General features: G+C 47.2%; 1 protein-coding gene across 3 annotated transcripts in view; it reads right to left on the bottom strand.

Annotated features, from left to right (window-relative positions):
* ITSN1 (intersectin 1) overlaps positions 1-24,773 on the bottom strand; it is a 114,584-nt gene that overhangs the window by 40,041 nt on the left and 49,770 nt on the right. For all 3 annotated transcript variants that reach the window (XM_058044968.1, XM_058044970.1, XM_058044971.1), the window contains 8 exons: positions 22,753-22,902; positions 21,812-21,952; positions 16,702-16,789; positions 16,392-16,531; positions 9,763-9,887; positions 7,631-7,848; positions 6,516-6,637; positions 419-663 (listed from right to left, as the gene is read on the bottom strand). In XM_058044968.1, the coding sequence (XP_057900951.1) occupies positions 419-663; positions 6,516-6,637; positions 7,631-7,848; positions 9,763-9,887; positions 16,392-16,531; positions 16,702-16,789; positions 21,812-21,952; positions 22,753-22,902 (1,229 nt within the window). The remainder of the gene's footprint in view (positions 1-418; positions 664-6,515; positions 6,638-7,630; positions 7,849-9,762; positions 9,888-16,391; positions 16,532-16,701; positions 16,790-21,811; positions 21,953-22,752; positions 22,903-24,773) is intronic.

The following is a 24,773-nucleotide window of genomic DNA, read 5'->3' as shown; positions in this document are numbered from 1 at the left end:
TGGCAGGGTGGGCAGGCCCTGGCACAGGGTGCCCAGAGCAGCTGGGGCTGTCCCTGCACCCCTGGCAGTGCCCAAGGCCAGGCTGGATATTGGGGACAGTGGGAGGTGTCCCTGCCATGGCAGGGGTGGCACTAGGTGGGATTTAGGGTCCGTCCCAGCCCAAAGCATTTCTGGATTCTGTGATTCCAAGGGAAGTGAACCCTTGGGATTTCCCCCACACCCTCACATGGGGATGGTCTCATGCCCATGCTGTGCCAGGCAGGGGTGATGGGAGCAGCCCCCAGCCCCATAGGGCTGCAGCTTGCCCTGACTGCCACAGAAAGCACTCTGCCCTCCCCAGAAGGTGATTTCAGTCTGCACCCTGGCTCTGTGTCCGTGCCAGTCCCCAAGGAGCCCGGGCACTGAGCCCCACACCTACGTGGAGCTGAAGTCTGCCCAGTTGTTGGCTGCTGCAGGAGCCTCTGCAGGGGCAGGGGCTCCCAGGGACGTGGAGCTTTCCTGCACAGACACTTTGGGAGCAGCAGAGGATTCAGCCACGGGCTTGGCAGAGGCTGGAACTTCACTGTCTGGGATCTTCTCTGCATAGTTTGCAGGGAACCATCCAGTCTTCCCCTTCAGTTCTCCACCAAGCCACCCTGGCTCTCCCGTCTGGCTCTCATCCACCTGCAGACACAGGAAATCAGGGAGTTAACAAACACATCCTGCAAATGGGAATTGTACTGATAACAACCCAGATCTCCTCTGCAGCAATGAACTTCTTGCAATGCAAGAGGGCTTGACAAGTTTTTTTTTCTTTTCTTTCCATACTGAAATCACTGAATCATGGAATGGTTGGGATCAGGTCATGCCTGTCCTGCTCCACACCTGCCATGGCAGGGACACCTCCCACTGTCCCCAGTGTCCAGCCTGGCCTTGGGCACTGCCAGGGATGCAGGGGCAGCCCCAGCTGCTCTGGGCACCCTGTGCCAGCCCCTGCCCACCCTGCCAGGCAGGAAATTGTTCCTAATATCTGACCTGAACTTGTAATTTTTCAGTCTGAAGCCATTCCCTGTGTGCTGTCCCTGCATCCCCTGGCAATTGTCTCTCTCCAGCTTTCCTGGGGCTCCTCCAGGCCCTGCAAGGCCACCCTGAGCTCAGCCCAAAGCTTCTCCTGTGCAGGTGAACAATGCCAGCTGTGCCAGCCTTTCCTGCCAGCAGAGCTGCTCCATCCTCTGCCCATCCTGGAGCCTCCTCTGGGCTCTGCAGCAGCTCCAGCTCCTCCCTGCGCTGGGCCCAGGGCTGGGGCAGCTCTGTAGCTGGGAAATCACCTGAGGACAGGGGCACAATCCCAATCCCAATCCTCTTCCTGACCCCCTGGCAGCTCAGGCCAGGGTAGGGATGGATCCTTGGCTCCTCAGAGGAGCTGCTGCCAAATTCCTTTGCCTCGGGCCATTTGCTGACTCTGCGCCTCCCACTGGAATGGGATAAAGCACCAAGGAGCTCCATAATCCACACAGGGATCAGCCACCCCAGCTGGGGCTGAATAACCCACAGAGGGATCAGTGACACCAGGCAGGGCTGAATAACCCACAGAGCGATCAGTTACAGCCCAGGCAGGGCTGGATATCCCACACAGGGGCCATCACCCCAAATCAATAACCCACACAGAGACCATCACCCCAGCTCAATAACCCACACTGGGACCATCACCCCAAATCAGTAACTCACACAGGGGCCATCACCCCAAATCAATAACCCACACAGAGACCATCACCTCAAATGAATAACCCACACAGGGACCATCACCCCAGCTCAATAACCCACACTGGGGCCATCACCCCAGCTCAATAACCCACACAGGGACCATCACCCCACATCAATAACTCACACAGGCACCATCGCCCCAGCTGAATAACCCACACTGGGACCATCACCCCAAATCAATAACCCACACAGGGACCATCACTCCAGGGTGAATAACCCACACAGGCACCATCACTCCAGGGTGAATAACCCACACAGGGACCATCACCCCAAATGAAAAACCCACACAGGGACCATCGCCCCACATCAATAACCCACAAAGGGACCATCGCCCCAGCTGAATAACCCACACAGGGACCATCACTCCAGGGTGAATAACCCACACAGGGACCATCACCCCAGGTGAATAACCCACACAGGGACCATCACCTCAAATGAATAACCCACACAGGGACCATCACCTCAAATGAATAACCCACACAGGGACCATCACCCCAAATGAATAACCCACACAGAGACCATCACCCCAAATGAATAACCCACACAGAGACCATCACCCCAGCTCAATAACCCACACAGGGACCATCACCCCAAATCAATAACCCACACAGGGACCATCACCTCAAATGAATAACCCACACAGAGACCATCACCCCAAATCAATAACCCACACAGGGACCATCACCTCAAATGAATAACCCACACAGGGACCATCACCCCAGCTCAATAACCCACACAGAGACCATCACCCCAAATCAATAACCCACACAGGGACCATCACCCCAGCTCAATAACCCACACAGGGACCATTACCCCAGGTGAATAACCCACACAGGGATCATCACCCCAAATGAATAACCAACACAGGGATCAGTCACAGCCCAGCAGGGGCTGAATAACCCACAGAGGGATCAGTGACACCAGGCAGGGCTGAATAACCAACACAGCGATCAGTTACAGCCCAGGCAGGGCTGGATAACCCACACAGGGGCCATCACCCCAAATCAATAACCCACACAGAGACCATCACCCCAAATCAATAACCCACACAGAGACCATCACCCCAAATCAATAACCCACACAGAGACCATCACCCCAAATCAATAACCAACACAGGGACCATCACCCCAGCTGAATAGCCCACACAGGGACCATTACCCCAAGTGAATAACCCACACAGGGGCCATCACCCCAAATCAATAACCCACACAGAGACCATCACCCCAAGTCAATAACCCACACAGAGACCATCACCCCAGCTCAATAACCCACACAGAGACCATCACCCCAAATCAATAACCCACACAGGGACCATCACCCCAAATCAATAACCCACACAGGGACCATCACCTCAAATGAATAACCCACACAGGGACCATCACCCCAAATCAATAACCCACACAGGGACCATCACCCCAGGTGAATAACCCACACAGGGACCATCGCCCCAGCCAGGGCAGGAGCTGCAATCATCCCCCAGAGGAAACAAACAGCACAGCAAAGGCAAATCTGGGTTGTGGAGATCTCAAAGAGCATCTTTGAGGTGAGCCACAGGTTTACAGAAACCTCGGGGATTCTTCAGGCATAAGGACAAAACCACCCCAAAGGTTCCAGAGCCATGCAGTTCATGCTCTCCAGGAGAGGATCTGAGGCTGCAGTAATTCTGAACTGCCTGTGAGGATACAGGTCTCTGTTTATTCAGCCTAATTAAGCCCTCTATGCACACTCATGAAAAGGCACTTTGAAGGATAATTTAAACTTCATAATTCATATCAGCTCTGGTTTCTTCTCCATCTAAAATACAAATCACATCTGGTTTTGCAGTACTGTACTGAAATTTTAAATAAATTCCTTTGACTCTTTTTTAAGCTATTTTGTTTCAATTTCCTTTAATTTTTATACCCACCACCCAAAAGTCCCACAACAATTCCAGATTATTTTTCCAAAACAAAACCAGACTTTAAATGCACACCTGAATAGTGAATTACAGTATGTGGGAGGTTGTTTTTATTTATTCAACTGTACTTTAGAGCCACAGCTGACAACTCCTTAATTCTGTGGATCACAAAGAAGATTGAACCCAACTCCAACAATCAATAACTAAGAAAACTGATGACAAACTGTCATTAGAATTCGTTGCAGATTTTTCAGGGAAGAATATCTGTTCCCACACAAAAGCTTGGTTGAGCTATAGCCAGGATTAAAATCAATTTACAGTGGAAGAAATTTAAAGTACATTGAAAGGATAAAGTAATTGAAAGGTTAAGAGAATTAAAAAGCCAGAGTAACTGTGGAATCCATGGCACCAAATCCAGGGATGCCAAAGGCTTTTCCCAGCAGCAGGGCAGAGCAGAGCCCTCTCCTGACTGGCAAAGCCTTTTGCTTCCTGCAGAAATCCTCCTCCTCCCTGGTGCCCTCAGCCAGGGCTCAGGGCTGGGGTTTATCCCCTTGGAAAGATCATTCCCAGACTCTGGGAAAGGCCCAGCTCCTGTGACAGAATGAGCTCTGCAACTCCATTCCAGCCCAGGAATTCCAGGCAGGATCAGATGTCAGCCCAGGAATTCCAGCCTAGGAATCTTAGCCTGGGAATCCCAGTTTGGGAATTTCAACCCGGGAACTCCAACCTGAGAAATCCAATCCAAGAATTCCAGCACAGGAATCCCAACACAAGATCCCAGCCCAGGATTCCAACCCAGGAATCTCAGCCCAGGAATTCCAACCCAAGAATCCAAACCCAAGAATTCAAACCCAGGAATTCCCAACTCAGGAATCCCAGCCCAGGATCCCAGCCCAGGAATCCCAACCCAGGAATTTCAGCCCAGGAATTCCAGCCCAGGATCCCAACCCAGGAATTCCAGCCCAGGATCCCTACCCAGAAATTCCAGCCCAGAAATTTCAGCCCAGGAACTCCAGCACTGGAATCCCAGCCCAGGAATTCCAATCTAGGAATTCCAGCCCAGGAATTCCAGCCCAGGATCCCAAATCAGGAATTCCAACTCAGGAATTCCAGCCCAGGAATCCCAGCCCAGGATTCCAAACCAGGAATCCCAACACAGGATCCCAGCCCAGGATTCCAAGCCAGGAATCCCAGCCCAGGAGTTCCAGTCCAGGAATCCCAGCCCAGGAATTCCAGCCCAGGAATCCCAAATCAGGAATTCCAACTCAGGAATTCCAGCCCAGGAATCCCAGTCTAGGAATCCCAACCCAGGAATTCCAGACCAGAAATTCCAATCCAGGGTCAGATCTCAGCCCAAGATCAGATCCCAGCCCAGCCCTGGGCTCCAGCCCTGGGCTCTGGTGGCTCCTCCTGCCTGCTCCAAAATGTGCCAGGATTTGAGTTCCAGGGTGGGAGATCTCCATTTGTGTGAGGACAGCTATCCAAGGAGCAGGGATGTGGTGGCACAGGGAGCTCCCAGCTGGAGTGCAGCTGCACTGATGCCTCCAGGCAGCCTCACCTCAACCCTGAGCCTGCAAATTGCTGCTTTCCAAGGAAAGGCACCTTTGGAAGGCAAAGGCAACAGAGAGGGGTGACCCTGCTGGGGCTGAAGGGGTTAAAATTGAGTCCATAAGCAACAGACAACAAGACTGAGATGGTCTCAAAGTCTCTATTTAAAGTGTGTGTAGTGCTCCTTAGATTCACAGATTCTGGAGGAAAATCTTATTTCCCTGCAAATCACTCTTTAAAAATTATTTCAGTGATCTTTAGAATTGTGTATTTTGGGAAAAATGTTATTTCCCTGCAAATCTCTCCTTTAAAATTATTTCAGTACTCTTTAGAATTTTGTATTTTGGGAAAATGTTATTTCCCTGCAAATCTCTTTTCAAAAATTATTTCAGTGCTCCTTAGAATCACACATTTGAGGGGAAATGTTATTTTCCCTGCAAGAACATGGATAAATATGTGCAGAACTGCCTAGAACCACATGTTTTGAGGAAAAATGTTATTTTCTCTGCAATTCTCTACTTAAAAAATGTGCAAAATGCTTCTTAAAATCACAGCTTTTGGGAAAATTATTATTTTCCCAGCAAGTCTGCCTCACAGTGATCACTCTTGCCCAGAGAATGACCTGTAAATCCAGGCCACCCCCTATTTCCCAGGAAAACAAGGCATCCTGGCATTTCCCAGCAGCCCCCAGAGTCTCCTCTCCAGCACCATTTCCTGCAGCTTTCCAACCTGTTGTTTCCTCAGCAGAGTCCTCAGCAGTGACACCAAGCCAGGATTCACTTTGGATTTTCCAGGAGCCCTTTCCAAGGCCACAAACACCCAATAAGTAAAAAGCCAAACCAACCCCAAAAGGTTCCATTTACCAGAACAGGTTTTTTTTAAATAATGATAATTACAATTTAGAGGACTCTACAAAGTGGGTTTTTCCAAAATCCACCGTTACTAAAATGTAAAAGCTCTTAAAATCAATTTTGTTGGGTAGAACACAGTTGAGAATACACTTCCCCCAGTGAACAATATTTAAGAATTCCCCCAGGAATTTTCATTCTGCATGTTAAGAACATACTAATGATTAATTAGTATTAATGTCCACTCAATCCCTGCAGCCATTAACCAGGGAATTAAAAATTAGAGAGACAGAAGCAAACCTTGCTTCAGAGTTTGACACAACCCAGTGACCACATCCCTGAAAAAACTGAAATTATTCTCTACCAACACACCTGCAACCAGATTTTTGGGGTTTGCAGTTTTCTTTCCTGCCATATAAAATTGAAGGCAGCCCTGGCAGAAGCTGATATTTCCCAAGGAATTCTCAATTCCTGCTTACCATGACAATGTCTCCAGGCTGGATGGTGATCTCGTCGTGGCTTCTGGATTCAAAAGGATACAGAGCTCTATAATACACTATTTTTACATCCTCCTGAGCAGAAATGGTTAGAGGAGCTTTCTCTGAGCAAAGGAAACACACAGATACAGAGAGAAGAAATCAAACCACCTGATTTTTAAACACTTGGAAAATGGGGTGGAAATGGAGACAAGAGTCACCAAACCTGCAGGGTCTGCAGAACAACCTTATCCCCTTTTTACACAAGGGAAACATAAAAACTGATTATTTAAATACAATTTTTTATTATTTTCTCCTCTAAAAACCAGGGAAAATCATAAAAACACAGAATGGCCTGGGTTGGGAGGGACCTTGCAGCCCACCCAGTGCCACCCCTGCCATGGCAGGGACACCCTCCCACTGTGCCAGGCTGCTCCCAGCCCCAGTGCCCAGCCTGGCCTTGGGCACTGCCAGGAACTGGGAGTCCACAGCTGCTCTGGGCAGAATTTAGTTATAAAAGTGATGCAATCCTTTGGACAAATATTTAAACCACTTTTACATTCCCAAACAGTTCTTGTGTGTATCCAAGCCACCTAAGAGGGAAGCAGGATTCCCACTACAGACAAAAACCAGGATACAATGCAGGGAAAAAGCTCTCAGCTCAAAGTGAATGTGTGGAGAACAGAAAAGGGGAATTAAACCTTAGATTTCAGGTCATTGGCCTAATAAACAAAGGAAGGCAGGAAAGGAAAAGGGTGAGTAAACAACATACTGTTCCTATTCTGAAAAACATACTGTTCCTACTGTGAAAAAGCATGCATCCCACAGCAAAATAAAAACTGCAGAAATAGTTTTGACATTTGCATCCAGCCCCTTGCAGCTGGGATCCCCTTCCTTTGCCCTGCAGTCTCAGAGCTGTGCTGCCCCCTCTGCTAAACACCAGCCTCTGGAGAAGAGCAGTGATGCCTCTTTTTGGAGCCTGGAGCTCAACCCATGCATTATTTACTTTACCAAGACTCCCAGTCCAGCCCTGAACTCCACCTTGCTCTATGTGAAATGGGAAGAGAGAAGAGAAGAGAACTGAGCTGTCCCAGACACTCCCTGCTGCTGGAGCCTACCTGCGTTGGACCACGGGGCCTGGCCGGGCTTGCTGGGCTCCTGGTGGGGCTGGAAGAGTTTGCCCAGTTTCTCCTGCATCTCCTGCTTCCCCTTATCCTCACTGTCCTTCTTCTTGGGTACCTCTTCCCTTTTTTGCTTGTCATCTTCCTGGGGTTTTTTTTGCCACTGTGGCTCCTCCTCCGGCTGTCCCCGCGGTTTGTCCCGGTCCTGGATCCGCCTGGGGGACAGAGGGGACAACAGAGCCACTGACACCAAAGCCACCACAGCTTCTGGGTCATCTACAGAGCCACTGACACCACAGCCACCAACGCTGTCATCTACAGAGCCACTGACACCAAAGCCACCAATGCTGTGATCTACAGAGCCACTGACACCAAAGCCACCAACGCTGTCATCTACAGAGCCACTGACACCAAAGCCACCACAGCTTCTGGGTCATCTACAGAGCCACTGACACCAAAGCCACCACAGCTTCTGGGTCATCTACAGAGCCACTGACACCAAAGCCACCAACGCTGTCATCTACAGAGCCACTGACACCAAAGCCACCACAGCTTCTGGGTCATCTACAGAGCCACTGACACCAAAGCCACCAACGCTGTCATCTACAGAGCCACTGACACCAAAGCCACCAACGCTGTCATCTACAGAGCCACTCACACCAAAGCCACCAACGCTGTCATCTACAGAGCCACTGACACTAAAGCCACCACAGCTTCTGGGTCATCTACAGAGCCACTGACACCAAAGCCACCACAGCTTCTGGGTCATCTACAGAGCCACTCACACCAAAGCCACCAAAACCTCTGGGTCATCTACAGAGCCACTGACACTAAAGCCACCACAGCTTCTGGGTCATCTACAGAGCCACTGACACCAAAGCCACCAACGCTGTCATCTACAGAGCCACTGACACCAAAGCCACCAACGCTGTCATCTACAGAGCCACTGACACCAAAGCCACCACAGCTTCTGGGTCATCTACAGAGCCACTCACACCAAAGCCACCAAGGCTGTCATCTACAGAGCCACTGACACCAAAGCCACCACAGCTTCTGGGTCATCTACAGAGCCACTGACACCAAAGCCACCAGAGCTTCTGGGTCATCTACAGAGCCACTGACACCAAAGCCACCAACGCTGTCATCTACAGAGCCACTGACACCAAAGCCACCAAAGCCTCTGGGTCATCTCCAGTACCAAGTGCCCTCTGTAGGGCTTTTCTGTGCCCTAACTTCATTTTGGTGACTTATCAATCACTCCCCAGCATCTCCTCACACTGGGAATGATTCCCAGAAATCACAGACTCAGGGAATGGGTTGGGTTGGAAGGGACCTTGAGGATCCAACCCAAGGTGAGACTCCAAACAGGCAAATCAGAGAGAGAAAAGCAGGAATCAGACACCTGGCCATCCTCATCCTCATGCTGAGGGCAAGGAGGAGAAGTATCTGCAAGTTTTGCACAGAATTATTGGGAATATTTCCCATTCCCAAATGCCAGAGTTAACAAGTCCTTCCCCTCCACCAGAGGACAGAACACCAAGAAATGAATCAATATTCTCTGCTGGAAACAATTTGCCCCAGAAAAGACAGCTGTGAAGATGTGAAGGATGCCCAGTGTGCTCCAGTCTGTTCCATGGCTATTCCAGCCCTGGAATCCCTTCAGAATCAGAGCCCAAAGCCTGGGAAGCCGCTGCTCCTCACACCCTGGGTGTGCTGTAAGAACAGACCCTGTCCAAGGACAATTCCTGATCAAAAACAGTGGGAGGAAAAACCTAATTCATGGAATCCCCAAATCCCTGGGGCTGGCACAGCCCTGCCAGCCCATGCAGTGCCAGCTGTGCCCACCTTGTCCCCAGCCCAGAGCACTCAGTGCCACCTCCAGGGCACACCTGCAGGGATGGGCACTGCAAAGCTCCCTGGGCAGCCCCTGCCAAGGCCTGAGCTCCCTTTCCATGGGCAAATTGCTGCTGCAGTCCAACCAATCCCCTTCCCAACACTAGAGGGTGGCACTAGAGGACACAAACCTCATCTGCATCCCTGGAAGGTTTGGGCAGACAGGAATCAGGAATGTTTTCCAGGAGTGCCAGGGGAAGTGTAACATTTAGGGCTCCACTAAAGCAGTTTGTTACCTCTGAGCTTCTTTTTGCTTTTCCAGCTCCACTATCTTCCTTTCCTGCTCCTTCTGTTTCAACTTCTCAGCTTCCAAGCTCTTCTGCTTCTGGAGCTGCTGTTTGTTATGGATTTCTCTCAGCTCCTGGATGAAAAAAAAGACAAACAGGTGTAAAAATCCACTCTGTGAATCAGAACTGATGGCCCCAAAGAGTTCCCTGTGAGGGGACAACACCTGGCAGTGGCTGGGGACCTCTCACTGTCACACTCCTGCAAATGCAGGTATTTCAGGTTCATTGCCAGGGTCTATAAACCACCTACTGACTTCCTATTTTTATCCATTAAAGGGTTAGGAAACCAGAAATCCTTTAAATGGGACTCTAAAAATGGACAAAGCTTAATCTGAACAGTCACTTCTGTTTTGTTTTGTTTGTTGGTTTATGGAATCCATTTATTGAATTCCATACACAAATCTGCCCTCTGAGCTCTCACAACAGCAACTCTTAATCAGTTTCATTTGCCAATCAATGCTGATTTACTAAAGAACCTTCAGGGCTGGTTTATACACAGCAGATTGAAATCCTTAAGGAATGTCTTTGGGATGAGTCATGGTACAGAGATTATTCACTCATATACGTCAGCTTTTCTTCAATTGTCTGAAAAAACTAGAATACAAATAATATTAATAATAATACCATAATATTTTCCTCAAGATTTGTTCTCTGCATTAACACCTATTAACACAAATCCAACCTTTATCCAACCTTTATACTTCCAACCCAGACTACTCCATGCATTTCTTTCCATGACCTGCAATTTTGCATCTGAACTCCTCAGCATTAGGAAAAGGGAAAATTTACCTATGACCACTGAGGATTTTCACTGAAAATAGTTCACTTCAAAAATTGCTATCTGATCATGAAATTATGGTCCAGGTGAGACTGAAACAGTTAATCCTGGAAGTATTTGGATGTTTTTTCAGGAATTCACAATCTACAAACCACAGGAAGTTTTCATTCCTCATGCACTGACCCAAATTAGAAAATTGCATAAGAAACAAAAAAAAAGAAATGGCAGTGATTCAAACCCACTGGGTAGAGGGGTGAAAGCTTCAAAAGGGAAGCTGATCTTGTGCCCCAGGTCTCAGCTTTATTTCATTAATGCTCCTCTATTTTAATTCAGTGAAAACTGAGCTCAGCATCATTAAAGAGAGAACCAGTTCCCAGCGAAGCTGGAGTGAAAGAGACATTTTAAGAATTATTTAAGTTTCACACAGACATTTTAACACACTATTCCCTCCCAGCCAAGCTGATGTGCTGGGTCAGTGTTCTGTGAAAGGACTTTTCTGTGCCAGGACTGTGTTAAGAAAACCAAGCTAGTTCATAGTGCTGGCACTGGATGGAGCATTTTTGGAGATAAAAAATCCCATACACATCCCTTTTGGGTCAGCCAGAGGAAACAAAGATCTGCTGGGCAAGGTTGCTTTGCCAGTGGGAGGATGGGGGAAGAAGAGCCAGCATCTCCCACAACTGAACAAAATTCTGCTAACACCTCAACAGCCAGGACACAGGATGAGCACATTCTGCCCTCACCCTGCACAGACCCAGCTCCCAGCTGGGCATTCCCCTCCTGTGCTGCAATTCCAAGGGCACCCTATTGCAGACATCTTTTATGAAAAACCCTTTCCTTAGGATTTTTCCTCCTGAGAAGCTGGGAGGCCTCAGGAACAAAATGTAAACAATGATTATCTGCTGCTGTGGAATGCAACAGGTGCATCTGGGATTGGTCTCATGTGGTTGTTTCTAATTAATGGCCAATCACAGTCAGCTGGCTTGGAAAGAGAGTCCAAGACAGAGCCTTTGTTATCATTCCTTCTTTTTCTATTCTTAGCTTAGCTAGCCTTCTGATTAAATCCTTTCTTCTATTCTTTTAGTATAGTTTTAATATAATATCTATCATAAAATAATAAATCAGCCTTCTGAACCATGGAGTCAGATTCTCATCTCTGCCCTCGGCCTGAGACCCCTGTGAACACCACCAGAGCACCCCAAGGCTTTGCTCATTCCTGGACCAGGAGTGCCTTACCTTAAAAGCAGAGCATTTGTTCCCCTGGCACTTAAATCCAAACAGAGCAAAAGGAGGGTCTGAGGTGTTACAACAGCCACATTGATATTATTGAATAGGAATTGCAGCATTTCAATATTCACTATACACAGCCAGGTCATTTGCTACAAAACCTTCACGGAAGAAGTGGAGTTGTTTTGGCCCAGTTTGTGCCTTTTGACAGAAAGAAAAAAGGACCTGGGATGTTCAGGGATTACAATCTTACAATCCAAGGTTTCCTTCAGATCTTCTCCCCCTGAGACAAGCAGAGCATTTGCTCCCCGAGGAAAGGCCCCTGCAGCTCTGTGCTCCCTGAAGCTTTCCCAGCGTAACCCTTTCCTGCCCATTCCCAAAGCCTCTGCTTTGGCCTTGGCAGCCAATTCCTCCCTTCACCCATTCCGGGGGGCGTTGGGCAAAGGAAGGGAGCTGCCACCCCTCTACTGGAATCACAGACTACAGTCATGTATAGGGATACTTCCCATCCAACCCAAAGTGTTTGCTTTGTAAAAATTCTGTACATCATTACCAAAACAGGCAATTTACTTAAACTCCTGAAGTTCCAGATAAGCAAAAGACAAAAATAACTCACTACAACTGTGCCCAAGTTGCAATTCAAGGCACACCCCTCAGGCAGGCATAAGGATTAGATAAAAATAGATAAAAATCTAATGCCAAACTCTTGTGTCTGGTTTTGGATTGGTGCTGGCACCCCTCAGCAAACACTGCCTCAGTGAAACACTGCACACTCATCTGCTTAGGGAAAGTGAAGCACATAACTGGAGGAGGCTCAGAGAGAGCTGGGTGCTGCCTGAGCAGGCCATGGAGACCTTGGGCAAGGAGTGTAAGTGCTGGATGCAGCCCAGGAGGAGAGCCAGGCACTGCAGCATTGCCTCTTCCACTGCCACTGACTGGAAGAAAGAAATGCTCAGATGTAAAGAGGGCTGGGAGCAGGAGTGCCTGCTGACACTGACACACAGCACTGACAGCCACAGGACACACGGACACACTGGGACAGCTCAGCCCACTGGGGGCCTCTGGGAAAGGATGTCACAAACACGAACTCAGCCCTTGGGTGCTTCTGGGCAGCAGCAGCAGCAGGAAATTCTGGATTCTTCCATGGTATAGGAAATGGGCATCAGGTCCTTGGAGCTGGGAGGGTCAGTTCAGATCCAGGAATGTTGGGGAGGAATTCTGCACCCTGAGGGTGGGCAGGCCCTGGCACAGGGTGCCCAGAGCAGCTGGGGCTGCCCCTGCACCCCTGGCAGTGCCCAAGGCCAGGCTGGGCACTGGGCACAGTGGGAGGTGTCCCTGCCATGGCAGGGGTGGCACTGGGTGGGATTTAAGGTCCCTCCAACCCAAACCATTCCATGATCACAAAAGAAACAAGTGACCAGCTCCATTTCATTGATACCTGCATCAATAGCAATTATTGCATCTCCAGGCTGAGATCTTTAAAGAGCACAGAAGTTTCACTCCCTCAACCCTAAGACACAAAGAAGTGGCCAAACTTTCAACCTTGTAACAAACTCAGTCACTTTATAGCCAAATCCAGCTCAATCCACCAGAGGTTATCTTGTATCATTAACAGCCCCAAATCCCCTTTGGAAGGATACCTGAGCAGCCAAACAAGCTCCAGCAATCTGAAACCAAGTGGCTCTAACTCAAGATATCCAATACTACAATTCAAATGACCTGATTTGAAATATTAATAACATTTAGCAAGCCTGAAAGCTGTTGGTGGAAATGCACCAAATACAATGAATATTTCCCACTCCAAACGAGTCATCAGAGGGAACTGAAATCAGTTGTTTTGCAGAGATGACAAAAAGATTCAGCAGAAAAAAAATCTTATTTATCTCCCTAATCATTCCTATGGTATTAAGACACACAGCAAAGATGATGTAGTTTAACACTTGTGTGAAGTATTCACTTATTGCAGAACACAAAAACATGGAGACAAATCCAGAGTATCCTGTAAACTGCTGTGGTTTGGAAAAGATGCCTGGTAAACTAAATTACTTTGATTACATCCAGAGTTGGTAACTTATTTGTTTGATAAAAATGTGTTTTAAAAAGAAAGAGTTCCATCTTTCCCATATTGACCTATTATCCCTTAATTTACAAACCTTTATCATATTTAGAGCTCAGATGTGGTGGGATTGTTGAGACACAATTTGAAAAATGTCCCATTTCAGTGTGAGCATTATCCAGCCTGGATAAAGGATAATCACACAGATGGCACCACAGGACACACCAGGAACTGAGAACTCAACAACTTCTTCTGCTATTTAGGGAAATTATGAATTTAGTATTATTTACAAGCCAATTTCTACCTATTGTCAATGTCAGTCATTTTTCCAGTGGTGGTTCCTAAAACTGTTGCAGATTTTTGATTTTTTCAGGTAATTGTATGTGAGAATTATGGGAGGTGATAACAACCTGGATTGGAGTGATGTGATCACTGATATGAGATATCATGTGATATATATAAAATATGCAATATGGGAGTTCATAAGGACCTGGTTTGGAGTGATGTGATCACCTAAGTGTGTTCTCTGTGGGTGGAGGACTCCCACTTCACACAAATCCCAGTAAATCCAGGATTCCAGGAACGCCCTCACTAGCCTTGGGGACAAAATTGCCCAGAGGGTGCTGGCACTGCCCAGGGAATGGGCACGGCCCCGAGGCTGCCACAGCTCCAGGAGCTGCCAGGGATGCCCAGGCTGGGCTTGGTGGGCTCTGGGCAGGGCAGGGCTGGCACTGGGGGGTCCCTGGGGGTCCCTCCCAGCTCAGGACATTCCATGGTTCCATGAAGAACAACAGCCATGGAATCACTGCTGCACTCAGCAGCTTCTGAGTGGTTTCTCCATCTCTTCCATGATGAGCCCACAAAAATCCATGTGCCTTTTTAGGGTTTTAAATTCAGCTATAAAATCCTCCAGAACCCCCAAAATATGCCTTGTACATCTTGAGAAACAACAAAAGGGAGAAGTCTCTGAATTCAGCTCCCACTGCCCACAGACAGCTCCTCCTGATCGGCCCCTCCTGGCAGGTGGGTCCCACAATCTGCCCTTCCCAAAGAAGTCTCCACAACTCCTCATCAATTGATTGAAACCACTTTTCCTGTTAAATTCAAAATCATTTACCTTTGGTCAAGGCATTCCTGGATTCCTGGCACATGCTGATAAATCTGTGCTTACTGGGCAACTTCCATTTTTAATTACCATCAGCTTGTTGTCTGTGTAGTGCAATCCTTCAATAATTTTGAATTTTGGGTGATTGGTTTGTAGGTCTGGGTTGTTGTTTTTTGGGGTTTTTTTGCTGCTGCCACAATACCAAGACTGTTCACCTCTTTCCCATTTATGTGTAGGTAATTTAAGATCAAGCCACACAGAGGCACTAATTTTAGAATTAATATCCTTTGGTTCAATTTATCACTTTTAAAAGATTTCATTAAAAAAAGATACCCAAGAAGCACAACATGCTAAGATGTATCTAAAAACTACACATGAAGGAAAACTAAGTGAGGTTTAAAACTCTAGGATTAATTAAGCAAGGATTAGACCATTCTATTTCCTTTTAAATATAAATTGTGCTCATTTTGTTTGTCCTGTGTCTGACTCTGCATCCTCCCTGTCTCAGACTGGGAGAGTCATCTTCAAACGAACTTTAAAACAGGGCATCACTTTTAATTTTTCCTATAATTATTAATAACTCCAATTGAAGCAAGCTATTTGTTGCTTAAATTCAACCCCACCTTCCATCCTAAATTGGTTGATTTAATCCCAGCTGATCAACTTTGATAACAACTCCATTAATGTCTCTGTCACAGTGATTTTCCTGCTGAATATTTGTAACACAATTTGTGACACCTTGCAGGAACTGGAGCATTTTTGGTCAGCTTCCAGGAGAACCCACCAGTGGAATTAGCAGATAAAGTACTGGAACAGTGGAATATTTTATGAAAAAATGAATGCTATTAAAAGTTTGGAACTCCAGACTGATTTCCAACTTCCCTCTGCAGAACTCTGACATTGCCAGTGCAGAAATACACAAAAAAATCACAGTTTTAACAAAGACTGAGCAGTAAAGCATGAAATCACAAACCACAGGCAGCTACACTGAAGGACAAGCAGGAGCACACAGACAGCAGATCACAATTCTGGGTGGCAGCAGAAAATCAAGTCTCTTTTATTCAAGATTTCAATTTGAACTCCTGATTCCAGCAGATGCTGACCTTGTCCTGCCCTTCCTGGATGAAAAGCACAGAAATTGGTAATTTCATTTTGGCAATCACACACTGGGAATCAGGGCTCAAATCTCCTCCTGAAGAGACTCTGCAGATTAAATTGAGTCAAACCCTGAGTCTGAAAGCTGAGCAGCATTTTCTTAAATAAAATAAAAATTAAATCAAATCCTCAACAGACAGATTGAGAATGCTCCCCAAACTGACATTCTTAATAATTTCAGTTCATTTTTTTCCCCACAGTCAGGTTAGAAAAGAATTAACTGAACATTCAGAGAGGCTTCAGGAGGCCTGGGTTACCTTCAGCTGATTATTGAAAATATCAATTTCCTGCAGTTTGGATCTGGTTTCCTTCTCCACCTCATCCAGCTGCTCGCGGAGCTGCTGCCGTGCCAGTTCCTTGGCCTCCAAGGCTCTTTTGATGGTGAGCAGGGAATCCCCTGGTTTGGAACACAAGCTCAAGTCAGCACTTTGTATTTCCTTCTCTTTAGGTCACAGCAAGCGACATTTTCCCCTCTGCACCTTGCAACACACAGAGAGCCATTCCAGGGGACACCCCAGTGAGGGAATGCGCCCTGGCCCAGCTCAGGCATGCCCCAAATGTACTCACTGTGCAAACTGTTCTGCTGGACCTGCTTGAGCTGGTCATTGAGCAGCTGCTTCTCTGGAATCAGCCTGCCCAGCATCTGCTGGGACTCCTGCAGCACAGACAGGGCCAGGGAAAACAAAACAGGACCAGAAGCAAAGGTGAGAGAGGGAAACTGCAGCCACCACACCTCCCATGCTCATTTCTGCTTGTTCCCCCACTGAGTGATGTGTCATTGCTGGTTTCCCTCCTGTGTGTTATGATCTTACCCTGTCTGTGTGACACCCCCACAGATCCCAGACATCCTCTGCCAGCCATGGAATTGATCTGAATCTCACTGAATATTGAACCTGGCCTGGAATTACCCAAAACTGAGGGCAGGGAGACAAGGCTAAAACTGAGGAAATGTTCAAACAGGCACTTACAAAATGTTTAATTCTGATTTTAATAAATGAAACACAGAATCCCCAAATCCCTGGGGCTGGCACAGCCCTGCCAGCCCATGCAGTGCCAGCTGTGCCCACCTTGTGCCCAGCCCAGAGCACTCAGTGCCACCTCCAGGGCACACCTGCAGGGATGGGCACTGCAAAGCTCCCTGGGCAGCCCCTGCCAAGGCCTGAGCTCCCTTTCCATGGGCAAATTGCTGCTGCTGTCCCAGCTGAGCCTGCCCTGGCTGTCCCCTCCACTAACAGTTAATTAATAATATTAACAACAGAGTTAATGATTAGTAACTTAGGTCAGGAATAGAAAAACAAACATTTACAGGAAGAGAAAATAAAAACTTGCCTTTTAGAGGAAAATATTCTGGCCAAAAGCCATGAAACACAAACCCTGTGGGATGACAGTCCCTGAGTCCTTGGCCTCTCCTCACTGAGCTCTTGGCAGAGGGTTCTGATCCCAAACTCAGCACGTGGTGGGAAGGTTGGAAATGCTGTGTTACAGGGTCCCTGCAGATGTGTGTGACACAGCCCTGTGTGCTACAGGAGACCGTGCAAAAAATCCTCTCCCTCTGGAGGATGTCTCAGACATATTTTATGAAAAATCTTTCATTAGGATTTTTTCTCCTGAGAAGCTGAGAGGCCTCAGAGGAAAAGAAAAACAATGATTATCTGCTGCTGTGGAATGGAACTGGTGCATCTGGGATTGGTCTCATGTGCTTGTTTTTAATTAATAGCCAATCACAGTCAGCTGGCTTGGACTGTGGTCAGTCACAGGATTTTATTGTCATTTTTTTCCATTCCTTTCCTTTTCTAACCTTCTGATGGAATCCTTTATTCTATTATTAGTATAGTTTTAATACATCATTTTCTTTTAATATAATATATATCATAAAATAATAAATCAGCCTTCTGAAACATGGAGTCAATTCTCATCTCTTTCCTCATCCTGGGACCCCTGTGAACACCAGCACAGGAGGATCCTGTAAATGTATTTCCTGTAGAACCCTGGCCCTTTCCAGAGCATGAAGTGTCACCTCACACACTTTTCTGAAGCCTGGACCTTCCAGTTCAAGCTGTCAAAACACCTTCAGCAGCACGAGGTGAAACAGCACCTGAGTATCAATGTCCCACCTTTCCCACAAACCCTGGAACTTCTCTGAGCATGTCCCTGGAACTGCAGCCTTTTGAGGAATCGAGCAGCTGACAGCTTCAGTTTGGCATGGAGGATTGCAAATGACATCACTCAATGCTAAGAATAAATGTCCCCTGATCCCTGAACACCAGAGTGAGCCCCAGGGGTGTCGTGGGCTCCCCATCCCTGGCAGTGCCCAAGGCCAGGCTGGACACTGGGGACAGTGGGAGGTGTCCCTGCCATGGCAGGGGTGGCACTGGGTGGGATTTAAAGCTCATCCCTACATAAACCATTCTGTGATCCCACAATGCCACAGAAAGTTTTAATTTTGGTCAAAGCCAGGGTTGACTGCACTGCCATGGCTTTGGGCTGTCCCAGTTTCCCACTGCCAGACCCTGATGGGCCCTGCAGTGCCCAGCTCAGCTCTGAGCATTATGCAACCACTGCAGCCTCCTGTGAGCTCCTGAGGTTCCAGAAAATACCCTGGGACAGCACACAGCAGCCAAGGGCTCTAGGAATTCACAAGCAGCAGAGCAGCAGAATTCAGATAAGCTACAGATTAGATTATGAGGAGCTGCACATGTCCCTCACAGCTGCAAGGCCTGACACAGCCACAGAGCTGTCCCAGCCCCCAGGGACATCCCAAAGCTGGACCCTCCAAACCCTGCCCTGCTGTGGGACAGCCTCACCCCCAGTGCTGGGGCAGCTCTGCGTGTGTCAGTGAGAGACCAGGAGCTGTTGGAAAGGGCCCAGAGCAGGGACACGGGGCTGGGGCAGGGTCAGCAGGGCCCCGAGGTGCCCTGGGCAGCCCAGGCTGGAGCAGCCTGAGCTCAGAGCTCCCCGGGGCTGCAGCTCCTCCCGAGGGGCAGCGCAGGGACAGCTCCGAGCTCTGCTCCGGGACAGGGACAGCGCCAGGGAGCGCCTGGGGCCGGGCCGGGCCAGCTCAGGCTGCACAGCAGGGAAAGGCTCTTGCCCAGAGGGTGCTGGCACTGCCCAGGCTGCCCAGGGAATGGGCACGGCCCCGAGGCTGCCACAGCTCCAGGAGCCTTTGGGATGCCCAGGCTGGGCTTGGTGGGCTCTGGGCAGGCACTGAGGGATCCCTGGGGGTCCCTGCAGCTCAGGACATTCCATGACTGCCATCCTGGGACTCCTGTCTGCCTGGAAACACCAAAATACACAATATACAGCTTTGCTCTGGGTGCATGAGCTTTAAGGTCCCTTCCAAACCCAACCCCTCTGGGTTTCTGTGGCTCTGAGAAGGCTGCAGGATCCACCAAGCAGCAGAATGGACAGCATGAAACAGAAATTCTCCTTCTTCAAGTACAAAAAGCACCACAGGACAGCATTTGAGGGCGGAATGTGATCACAACATCAGCTGCTTTGTTTGTAAAGGCCAGAGCACTTCCAAACATCCCAGATTACTCAATGCACTGAATAGTTTGGGGAGTGTGTAAGGACTGAGACTGCCAAGGCACCCTGAAGGTCAAGTCCTGTTTCCTGAAAGCCCAGACAAGCATGGAATGAGCATCAGGCCAAGAACACCCACCACATGGATTCCACATACTGAGGAAACAGATGCAAGAAATTAACAGCATCACAAACTCTGGAAACTCGTGCAACAAGAAATGGCCAAGAGTTGAGCAGTGTCCCACATGGAGGGGAAATCAAAGCCCAGCTCCTGCCCCTTGGACAAGGGAAAATCCTCTTCAATGCCCTGGGAGCCCAGGTGTTCAGCAAGGAGGTAAAGAATGCCTAAAGGTGCTTCCAGCACAGCCCAGGGTGTGGGGAGCAGCATCTGAGAGCTGAGAGCCCTGCAGGCAGCCCAGAGCCAGGGAATGGCACACATCCTCATCCCCAGCACCAACTGGGACACCACCTCTCCCACAGGCTGCATGAAACTGCATCTTGGCAGTAATTAACAGGCTGAGGGATAATTACTTCTCTGAATGAACTCATCTTCCCACGGCAAGTGTCAGATGCATTAAACTAAACTGCTCCCAAAGAAGATACATCACAAGGATAATGACAATACTGACTTTATAACCTTTTTGAGAGTTGAGAGGATGAAAATCTCATTTTTAAAAACTCATTTACATCTTTGTCTGCCTTCTACAGATGAGATAGGAAAATTTACAGGACATGTGAAATTTATTTTTTTTTCCAGGAAAGAGCCTTAAGGTTCTCCCCAGACAAAATGTGGCTTTTTCTCCTGAGTAGTGACATTTTCTGGGACCACAACTGGGATAAAAACACCCCAAGTGACACTAAGGAAATATCAGTGGTGGAGATGAATGAGAGCAGGCATCAGCACACAGCCACAGCCACTGCTGCCAAAGCACCTCAAAGCCCAAACCCCAACACAACAACTGCCAGGGAAAGCAGGATGGAATCATTTTATTATAATTTTTATAATAAAAATTATTTATGAAGTATAATTATAATAGTTAAATTTAAAAACATTTAAATTTATTTAACTTTTTATAAAAAGCACAGACCCTCAAAACAACCAGTCATAATCTGAAGGTTGTGAGTTTGATCCTTAGACAGAGCACCACTAAATGTTGGTTTGGTTTTGTTTGTTTTTGTTAGGGTTGGGATTGAAAGTGTTTGAGATGGTATTTTGTGTTTGGACTTAGATGTTTATTATTTTTACATATATTATAGTTTTATAGGTTGTGAGTTTTATAGTATTTTATTAATAAGCTATAAAATGGTTTTATCTTTATCATTATTTATCTTTGTAAGTTTTTTAAGGAAAAATTATTTCATTAAGAAATTATATTTCATTCATTTTATTTTTAACTTCATAACTAATTATTTTTTAACTTAATTACTTTTTAACTTGGTCACTAATTTTTATAATAAAGCAGCAGGATTAGGTTTTAAGCCAGGTTTTACACCTCAGCTCCCTAGGTCTGAGATTCTTTGTAGTGCTACAAACACACTGAGACCCCCATGACCAGCCAAGAATTAATTTCAAGCCCTATGAATTATTTAGTAAAGAGAAAAATTCCTGAATCAAATACTACAGCCCCTGGAAAAACCTTTAGAAACTACAGTGGATATTCTTTCACTAAAGGCTGCAGCTCTCATGTGACAGAATTTCAGTAATTTCAGAATTTCAGTAAGAAAGGCAAATGCCAGGCTTAGACCAACAACTCCCTGGTTTCACTGGGAGCTTCCATTTCCAAAGTTCATTATTTTTTATAATTAAAAAGAACCATCAAGAAGCCACTTCACTGCAGTCAGTCCTGCAGAATTTCCACGGGACAATTTCCTTCTCCCCTCCTAGAACCACCTGCAGCCAAACACTGCAGCCAAATTTTGACCTGCAGCCAAAGCAGTTCCTGCTCCCCAGCAGGAGCCCAGGAGGGTGAAGGGATGACCCCAGACACACCTGCAAGTGTAGGAAGCAGTTCCTGGCACTCTGAAGGACATTCATTTAATGACAAATTGTCCTTAAGTGTGAGCAATAGCTCATTCCAAGTTTGCCCAGGATATTGATGGGTTTGAGGAGCTCAAAATTCAAGGCTAAGAATAAAATTAGAGAACATTTTCTCACCTGTAGCTGCTGCTGCAAATGGGTGATTTCTGCAATTCTGAGTTCTCTGGATTTATTTGTACTTTCAATTTCTTGTCTTTGGGTCGACAGCCGACACCTGATATCCTGAAGCTTCCCCTCCAACTGGTTTCTTTTATCATTCTTTAAAAGAGAAGAAAAACATCTATTTAATAAAATTTTTGACCAAAATGTTCAGTTGTGCAAGTCTGGATCTAAAAACTTCTTCTAAACACTCGTTTTTTAAACTCATTTATGCCTTTAGCCTGTCCTCTACACACGAGATAGAAAAATTTACAGGATAGTTGAAAAAATTTCTTATTTTTTCAGGAAAAAGCTTTAAGGTTCTCCCCAGACAAAATATGGCCTTTCCTCCTACATAGTGACATTTTCTGGGATCACAGCTAGGATAAAAACACCTCAAGTGACACTAAGAGAGATACCAGTGGTGGAAATTCTAGAAAACAACCAGAGCCAGGGCACAGTCACCACCAGGCTGTGCTTGTGTGTGGAATTTGCAGGGCAGCCCTGATGAGGGGAGAATGGGGCAGCTGACTCCACCCTATTAGAAGGTTAATTAATTCCTTTATTATACTATATTATTTTGTATTATGTTACACTATATTATGTTATGTCTAAACTGAATCTGTCAAGCACTCAACTGCACAGCATTTTGTGACTGTCAGTGACAGTCCTGACATACACACACACTCGGACCTGATAGGCCAAGGAAACAAAATATTATTATTTGGGTAAATAATCTTCATATTGCATTTTACTTTTTCACAAAAACAGGCACAGCAAATGAGATAAGAATTGTTTTTCCTTTCTCTGAGGTTCAGAGAATGTGAAACCTAGAAATGTTCCTGGGAAGAACTGTGCCTTGCTTTTCTCTGTGAAATGTGGTGACACCTGTGTGTTTGAGCTGCTGCTTCACCACTCACCAGAGCTTCCAGCTCAAACTCCAGGGTTTTCTTCTTGGCCTTGAGCACCACGATGTCCTCCTGCTCCTTGTTCCTCTGGTTCAGCAGCTCCTGCCGCCGGTTGCGCTCCCACTCCAGCTGCCTCTGCCTCTCCAGCTCCCGTTTGGCAGCCTGCAGGGTAAACACCAACAGCTGTGAGTCTGGCAGCCTCAGGGGCAAACCCAACAGCTGGAATTTGGGCTGTTCTATGCTGAAATTCAGTCAGAATGTTGGTACAAACTGGCGCTGCTCTGGGCTCTGCACACACACATTGCTCAGGGGCTGCTTCCCGGAGCAGCAGGGGATGCCTTGGGAAGGCTGACCTAGACCAAAGACCAGACAGAGCTCCAGAATAAAGCAGGGATTCATTCACAGCATCTCCTCCATGGATGCACCTTGGGCAGCACCAGAGCCCAGCCAGGGCTGCACCCAAGATGAACCAAAATGGCCCCAAAATGAGCCCAGGATGAACCAAAATGGCCCCAAAATGAGCCCAGGATGAACCAAAATGGCCCCAAAATGAGCCCAGGATGAACCAAAATGGCCCCAAAATGCACGGCCGGGCACGGGCTCTGTCCCTGGGATCAGTTCTGCTCCATTTGCACCTTGCAGTTCATTGTCCCATTCCAGCTTTAGCCCTGCAGTCCCACCCTGCTTGTTTTCCTCTCTTCAGTTCAGCATTATTTATACTCCTGAGATTTGGGTCATTTGTCCTTGGTGCCCAGCTGGAGCAGGAATTGTTTTGCCTTCCTGCTCACCATCCCCTCATATGAAGCCCAGACCCACACACTAAAGCAGCACAGAGCCTGAAAATATAAAAGCTAAACCTGAGACATCACAGAGGTGACTGAACAGAAACCCCCTCTGTTTTCCAAGATCCAGTTTGATTCAACAGTTGTTTAATACCAGGAGAACTCTCCAGGACAGATTCCAATCTCTTTCCAAGCTCCAACATGAGACCCTCTGCAGCTTTGCAAAGAACAGCCAAGTGTTTCTGTGCTGAACCTATCATGGTTTGGCAATGGGAGAAAAAAGGAGATTTTTGGGTTAACCAGGGTGTGTTTCCTTTAACAAACTAAAGGCCAGGTTGGATGGTGCTGCCTGGTCTGGTGGATGTAATCCCTGCCCATGGCAGAGGGTTGGAACTGGAGGATCTTTAAGGATCTTTCCAACCCAAACCATTCTGGGACTCTATGAAATGAACTCAGCCCTGGAAAATCATGAATGTTGGATCATTCACACACATCTTAACATCAAATATAGTAATATAACAGTAATAATAAATATTCTTTGTAAAGAAGTGAGAGGTCAGGAGCATGTTGTCCTGGATATCAATGTCTCATCCATTCATTTCATGAGACAAATGAAGCAAAAACTGCCCCTCCCTTGCCTTTAACACCCCAAAAATTTTAATTCTTGCTGTAAAATTTTGCTCCCCATCCTGGCAGCAACACATCAAGTGCCCAGCACTCACCTGGATGTCCCCAAGCTGGGGCACTGGTGGAACCCTGGTTACTGAGAATTCCAGACTTTCTGTGCTGCCAGGCACTGACCCCCAGAGAACACTGCATTGACCTGAGGGCCTGGAGAAGCTTCCAGAATGGAATGACAGAGCTGGGATTGTGGGTGTGGAGTTTGAATAGAAGTGTGTGATATCACAGGGTGGGAAACTCAGAGTTGAAGGGTTTAGAATACAGGAATAGATATACAGCAAGATGGAGGTTTTGGGGTGGAGGCTGCTCCTTCTTCTTCCCCTTCTTCTCCATGGGTTTGGGTGGTTTTGTGTCATTAAATAAAAAGTCCCCATTGTGGGCATGGGTGGTTGGGTATTGGGTTAAAAGTGACAATAATTGAGGTGTCATTTCTTAATTGGACAGTTTATCCTTCAAAGGCCTTGTAGAGAGAGACAGGGCTCCATTTTTAGTTTGTTGGAGTGAAGTGCTGCAGAGCTCAGGGTTTGTGAGACTGTGACAGAGATAAGAACTGATAAACATCTGAGTCCC

This window comes from Melospiza georgiana, chromosome 2, assembly GCF_028018845.1.
Source record: "Melospiza georgiana isolate bMelGeo1 chromosome 2, bMelGeo1.pri, whole genome shotgun sequence".
In the NCBI taxonomy this organism is placed as follows: Eukaryota; Metazoa; Chordata; class Aves; order Passeriformes; family Passerellidae; genus Melospiza; species Melospiza georgiana.
This window is presented reverse-complemented; position numbering and strand designations above follow the sequence as displayed.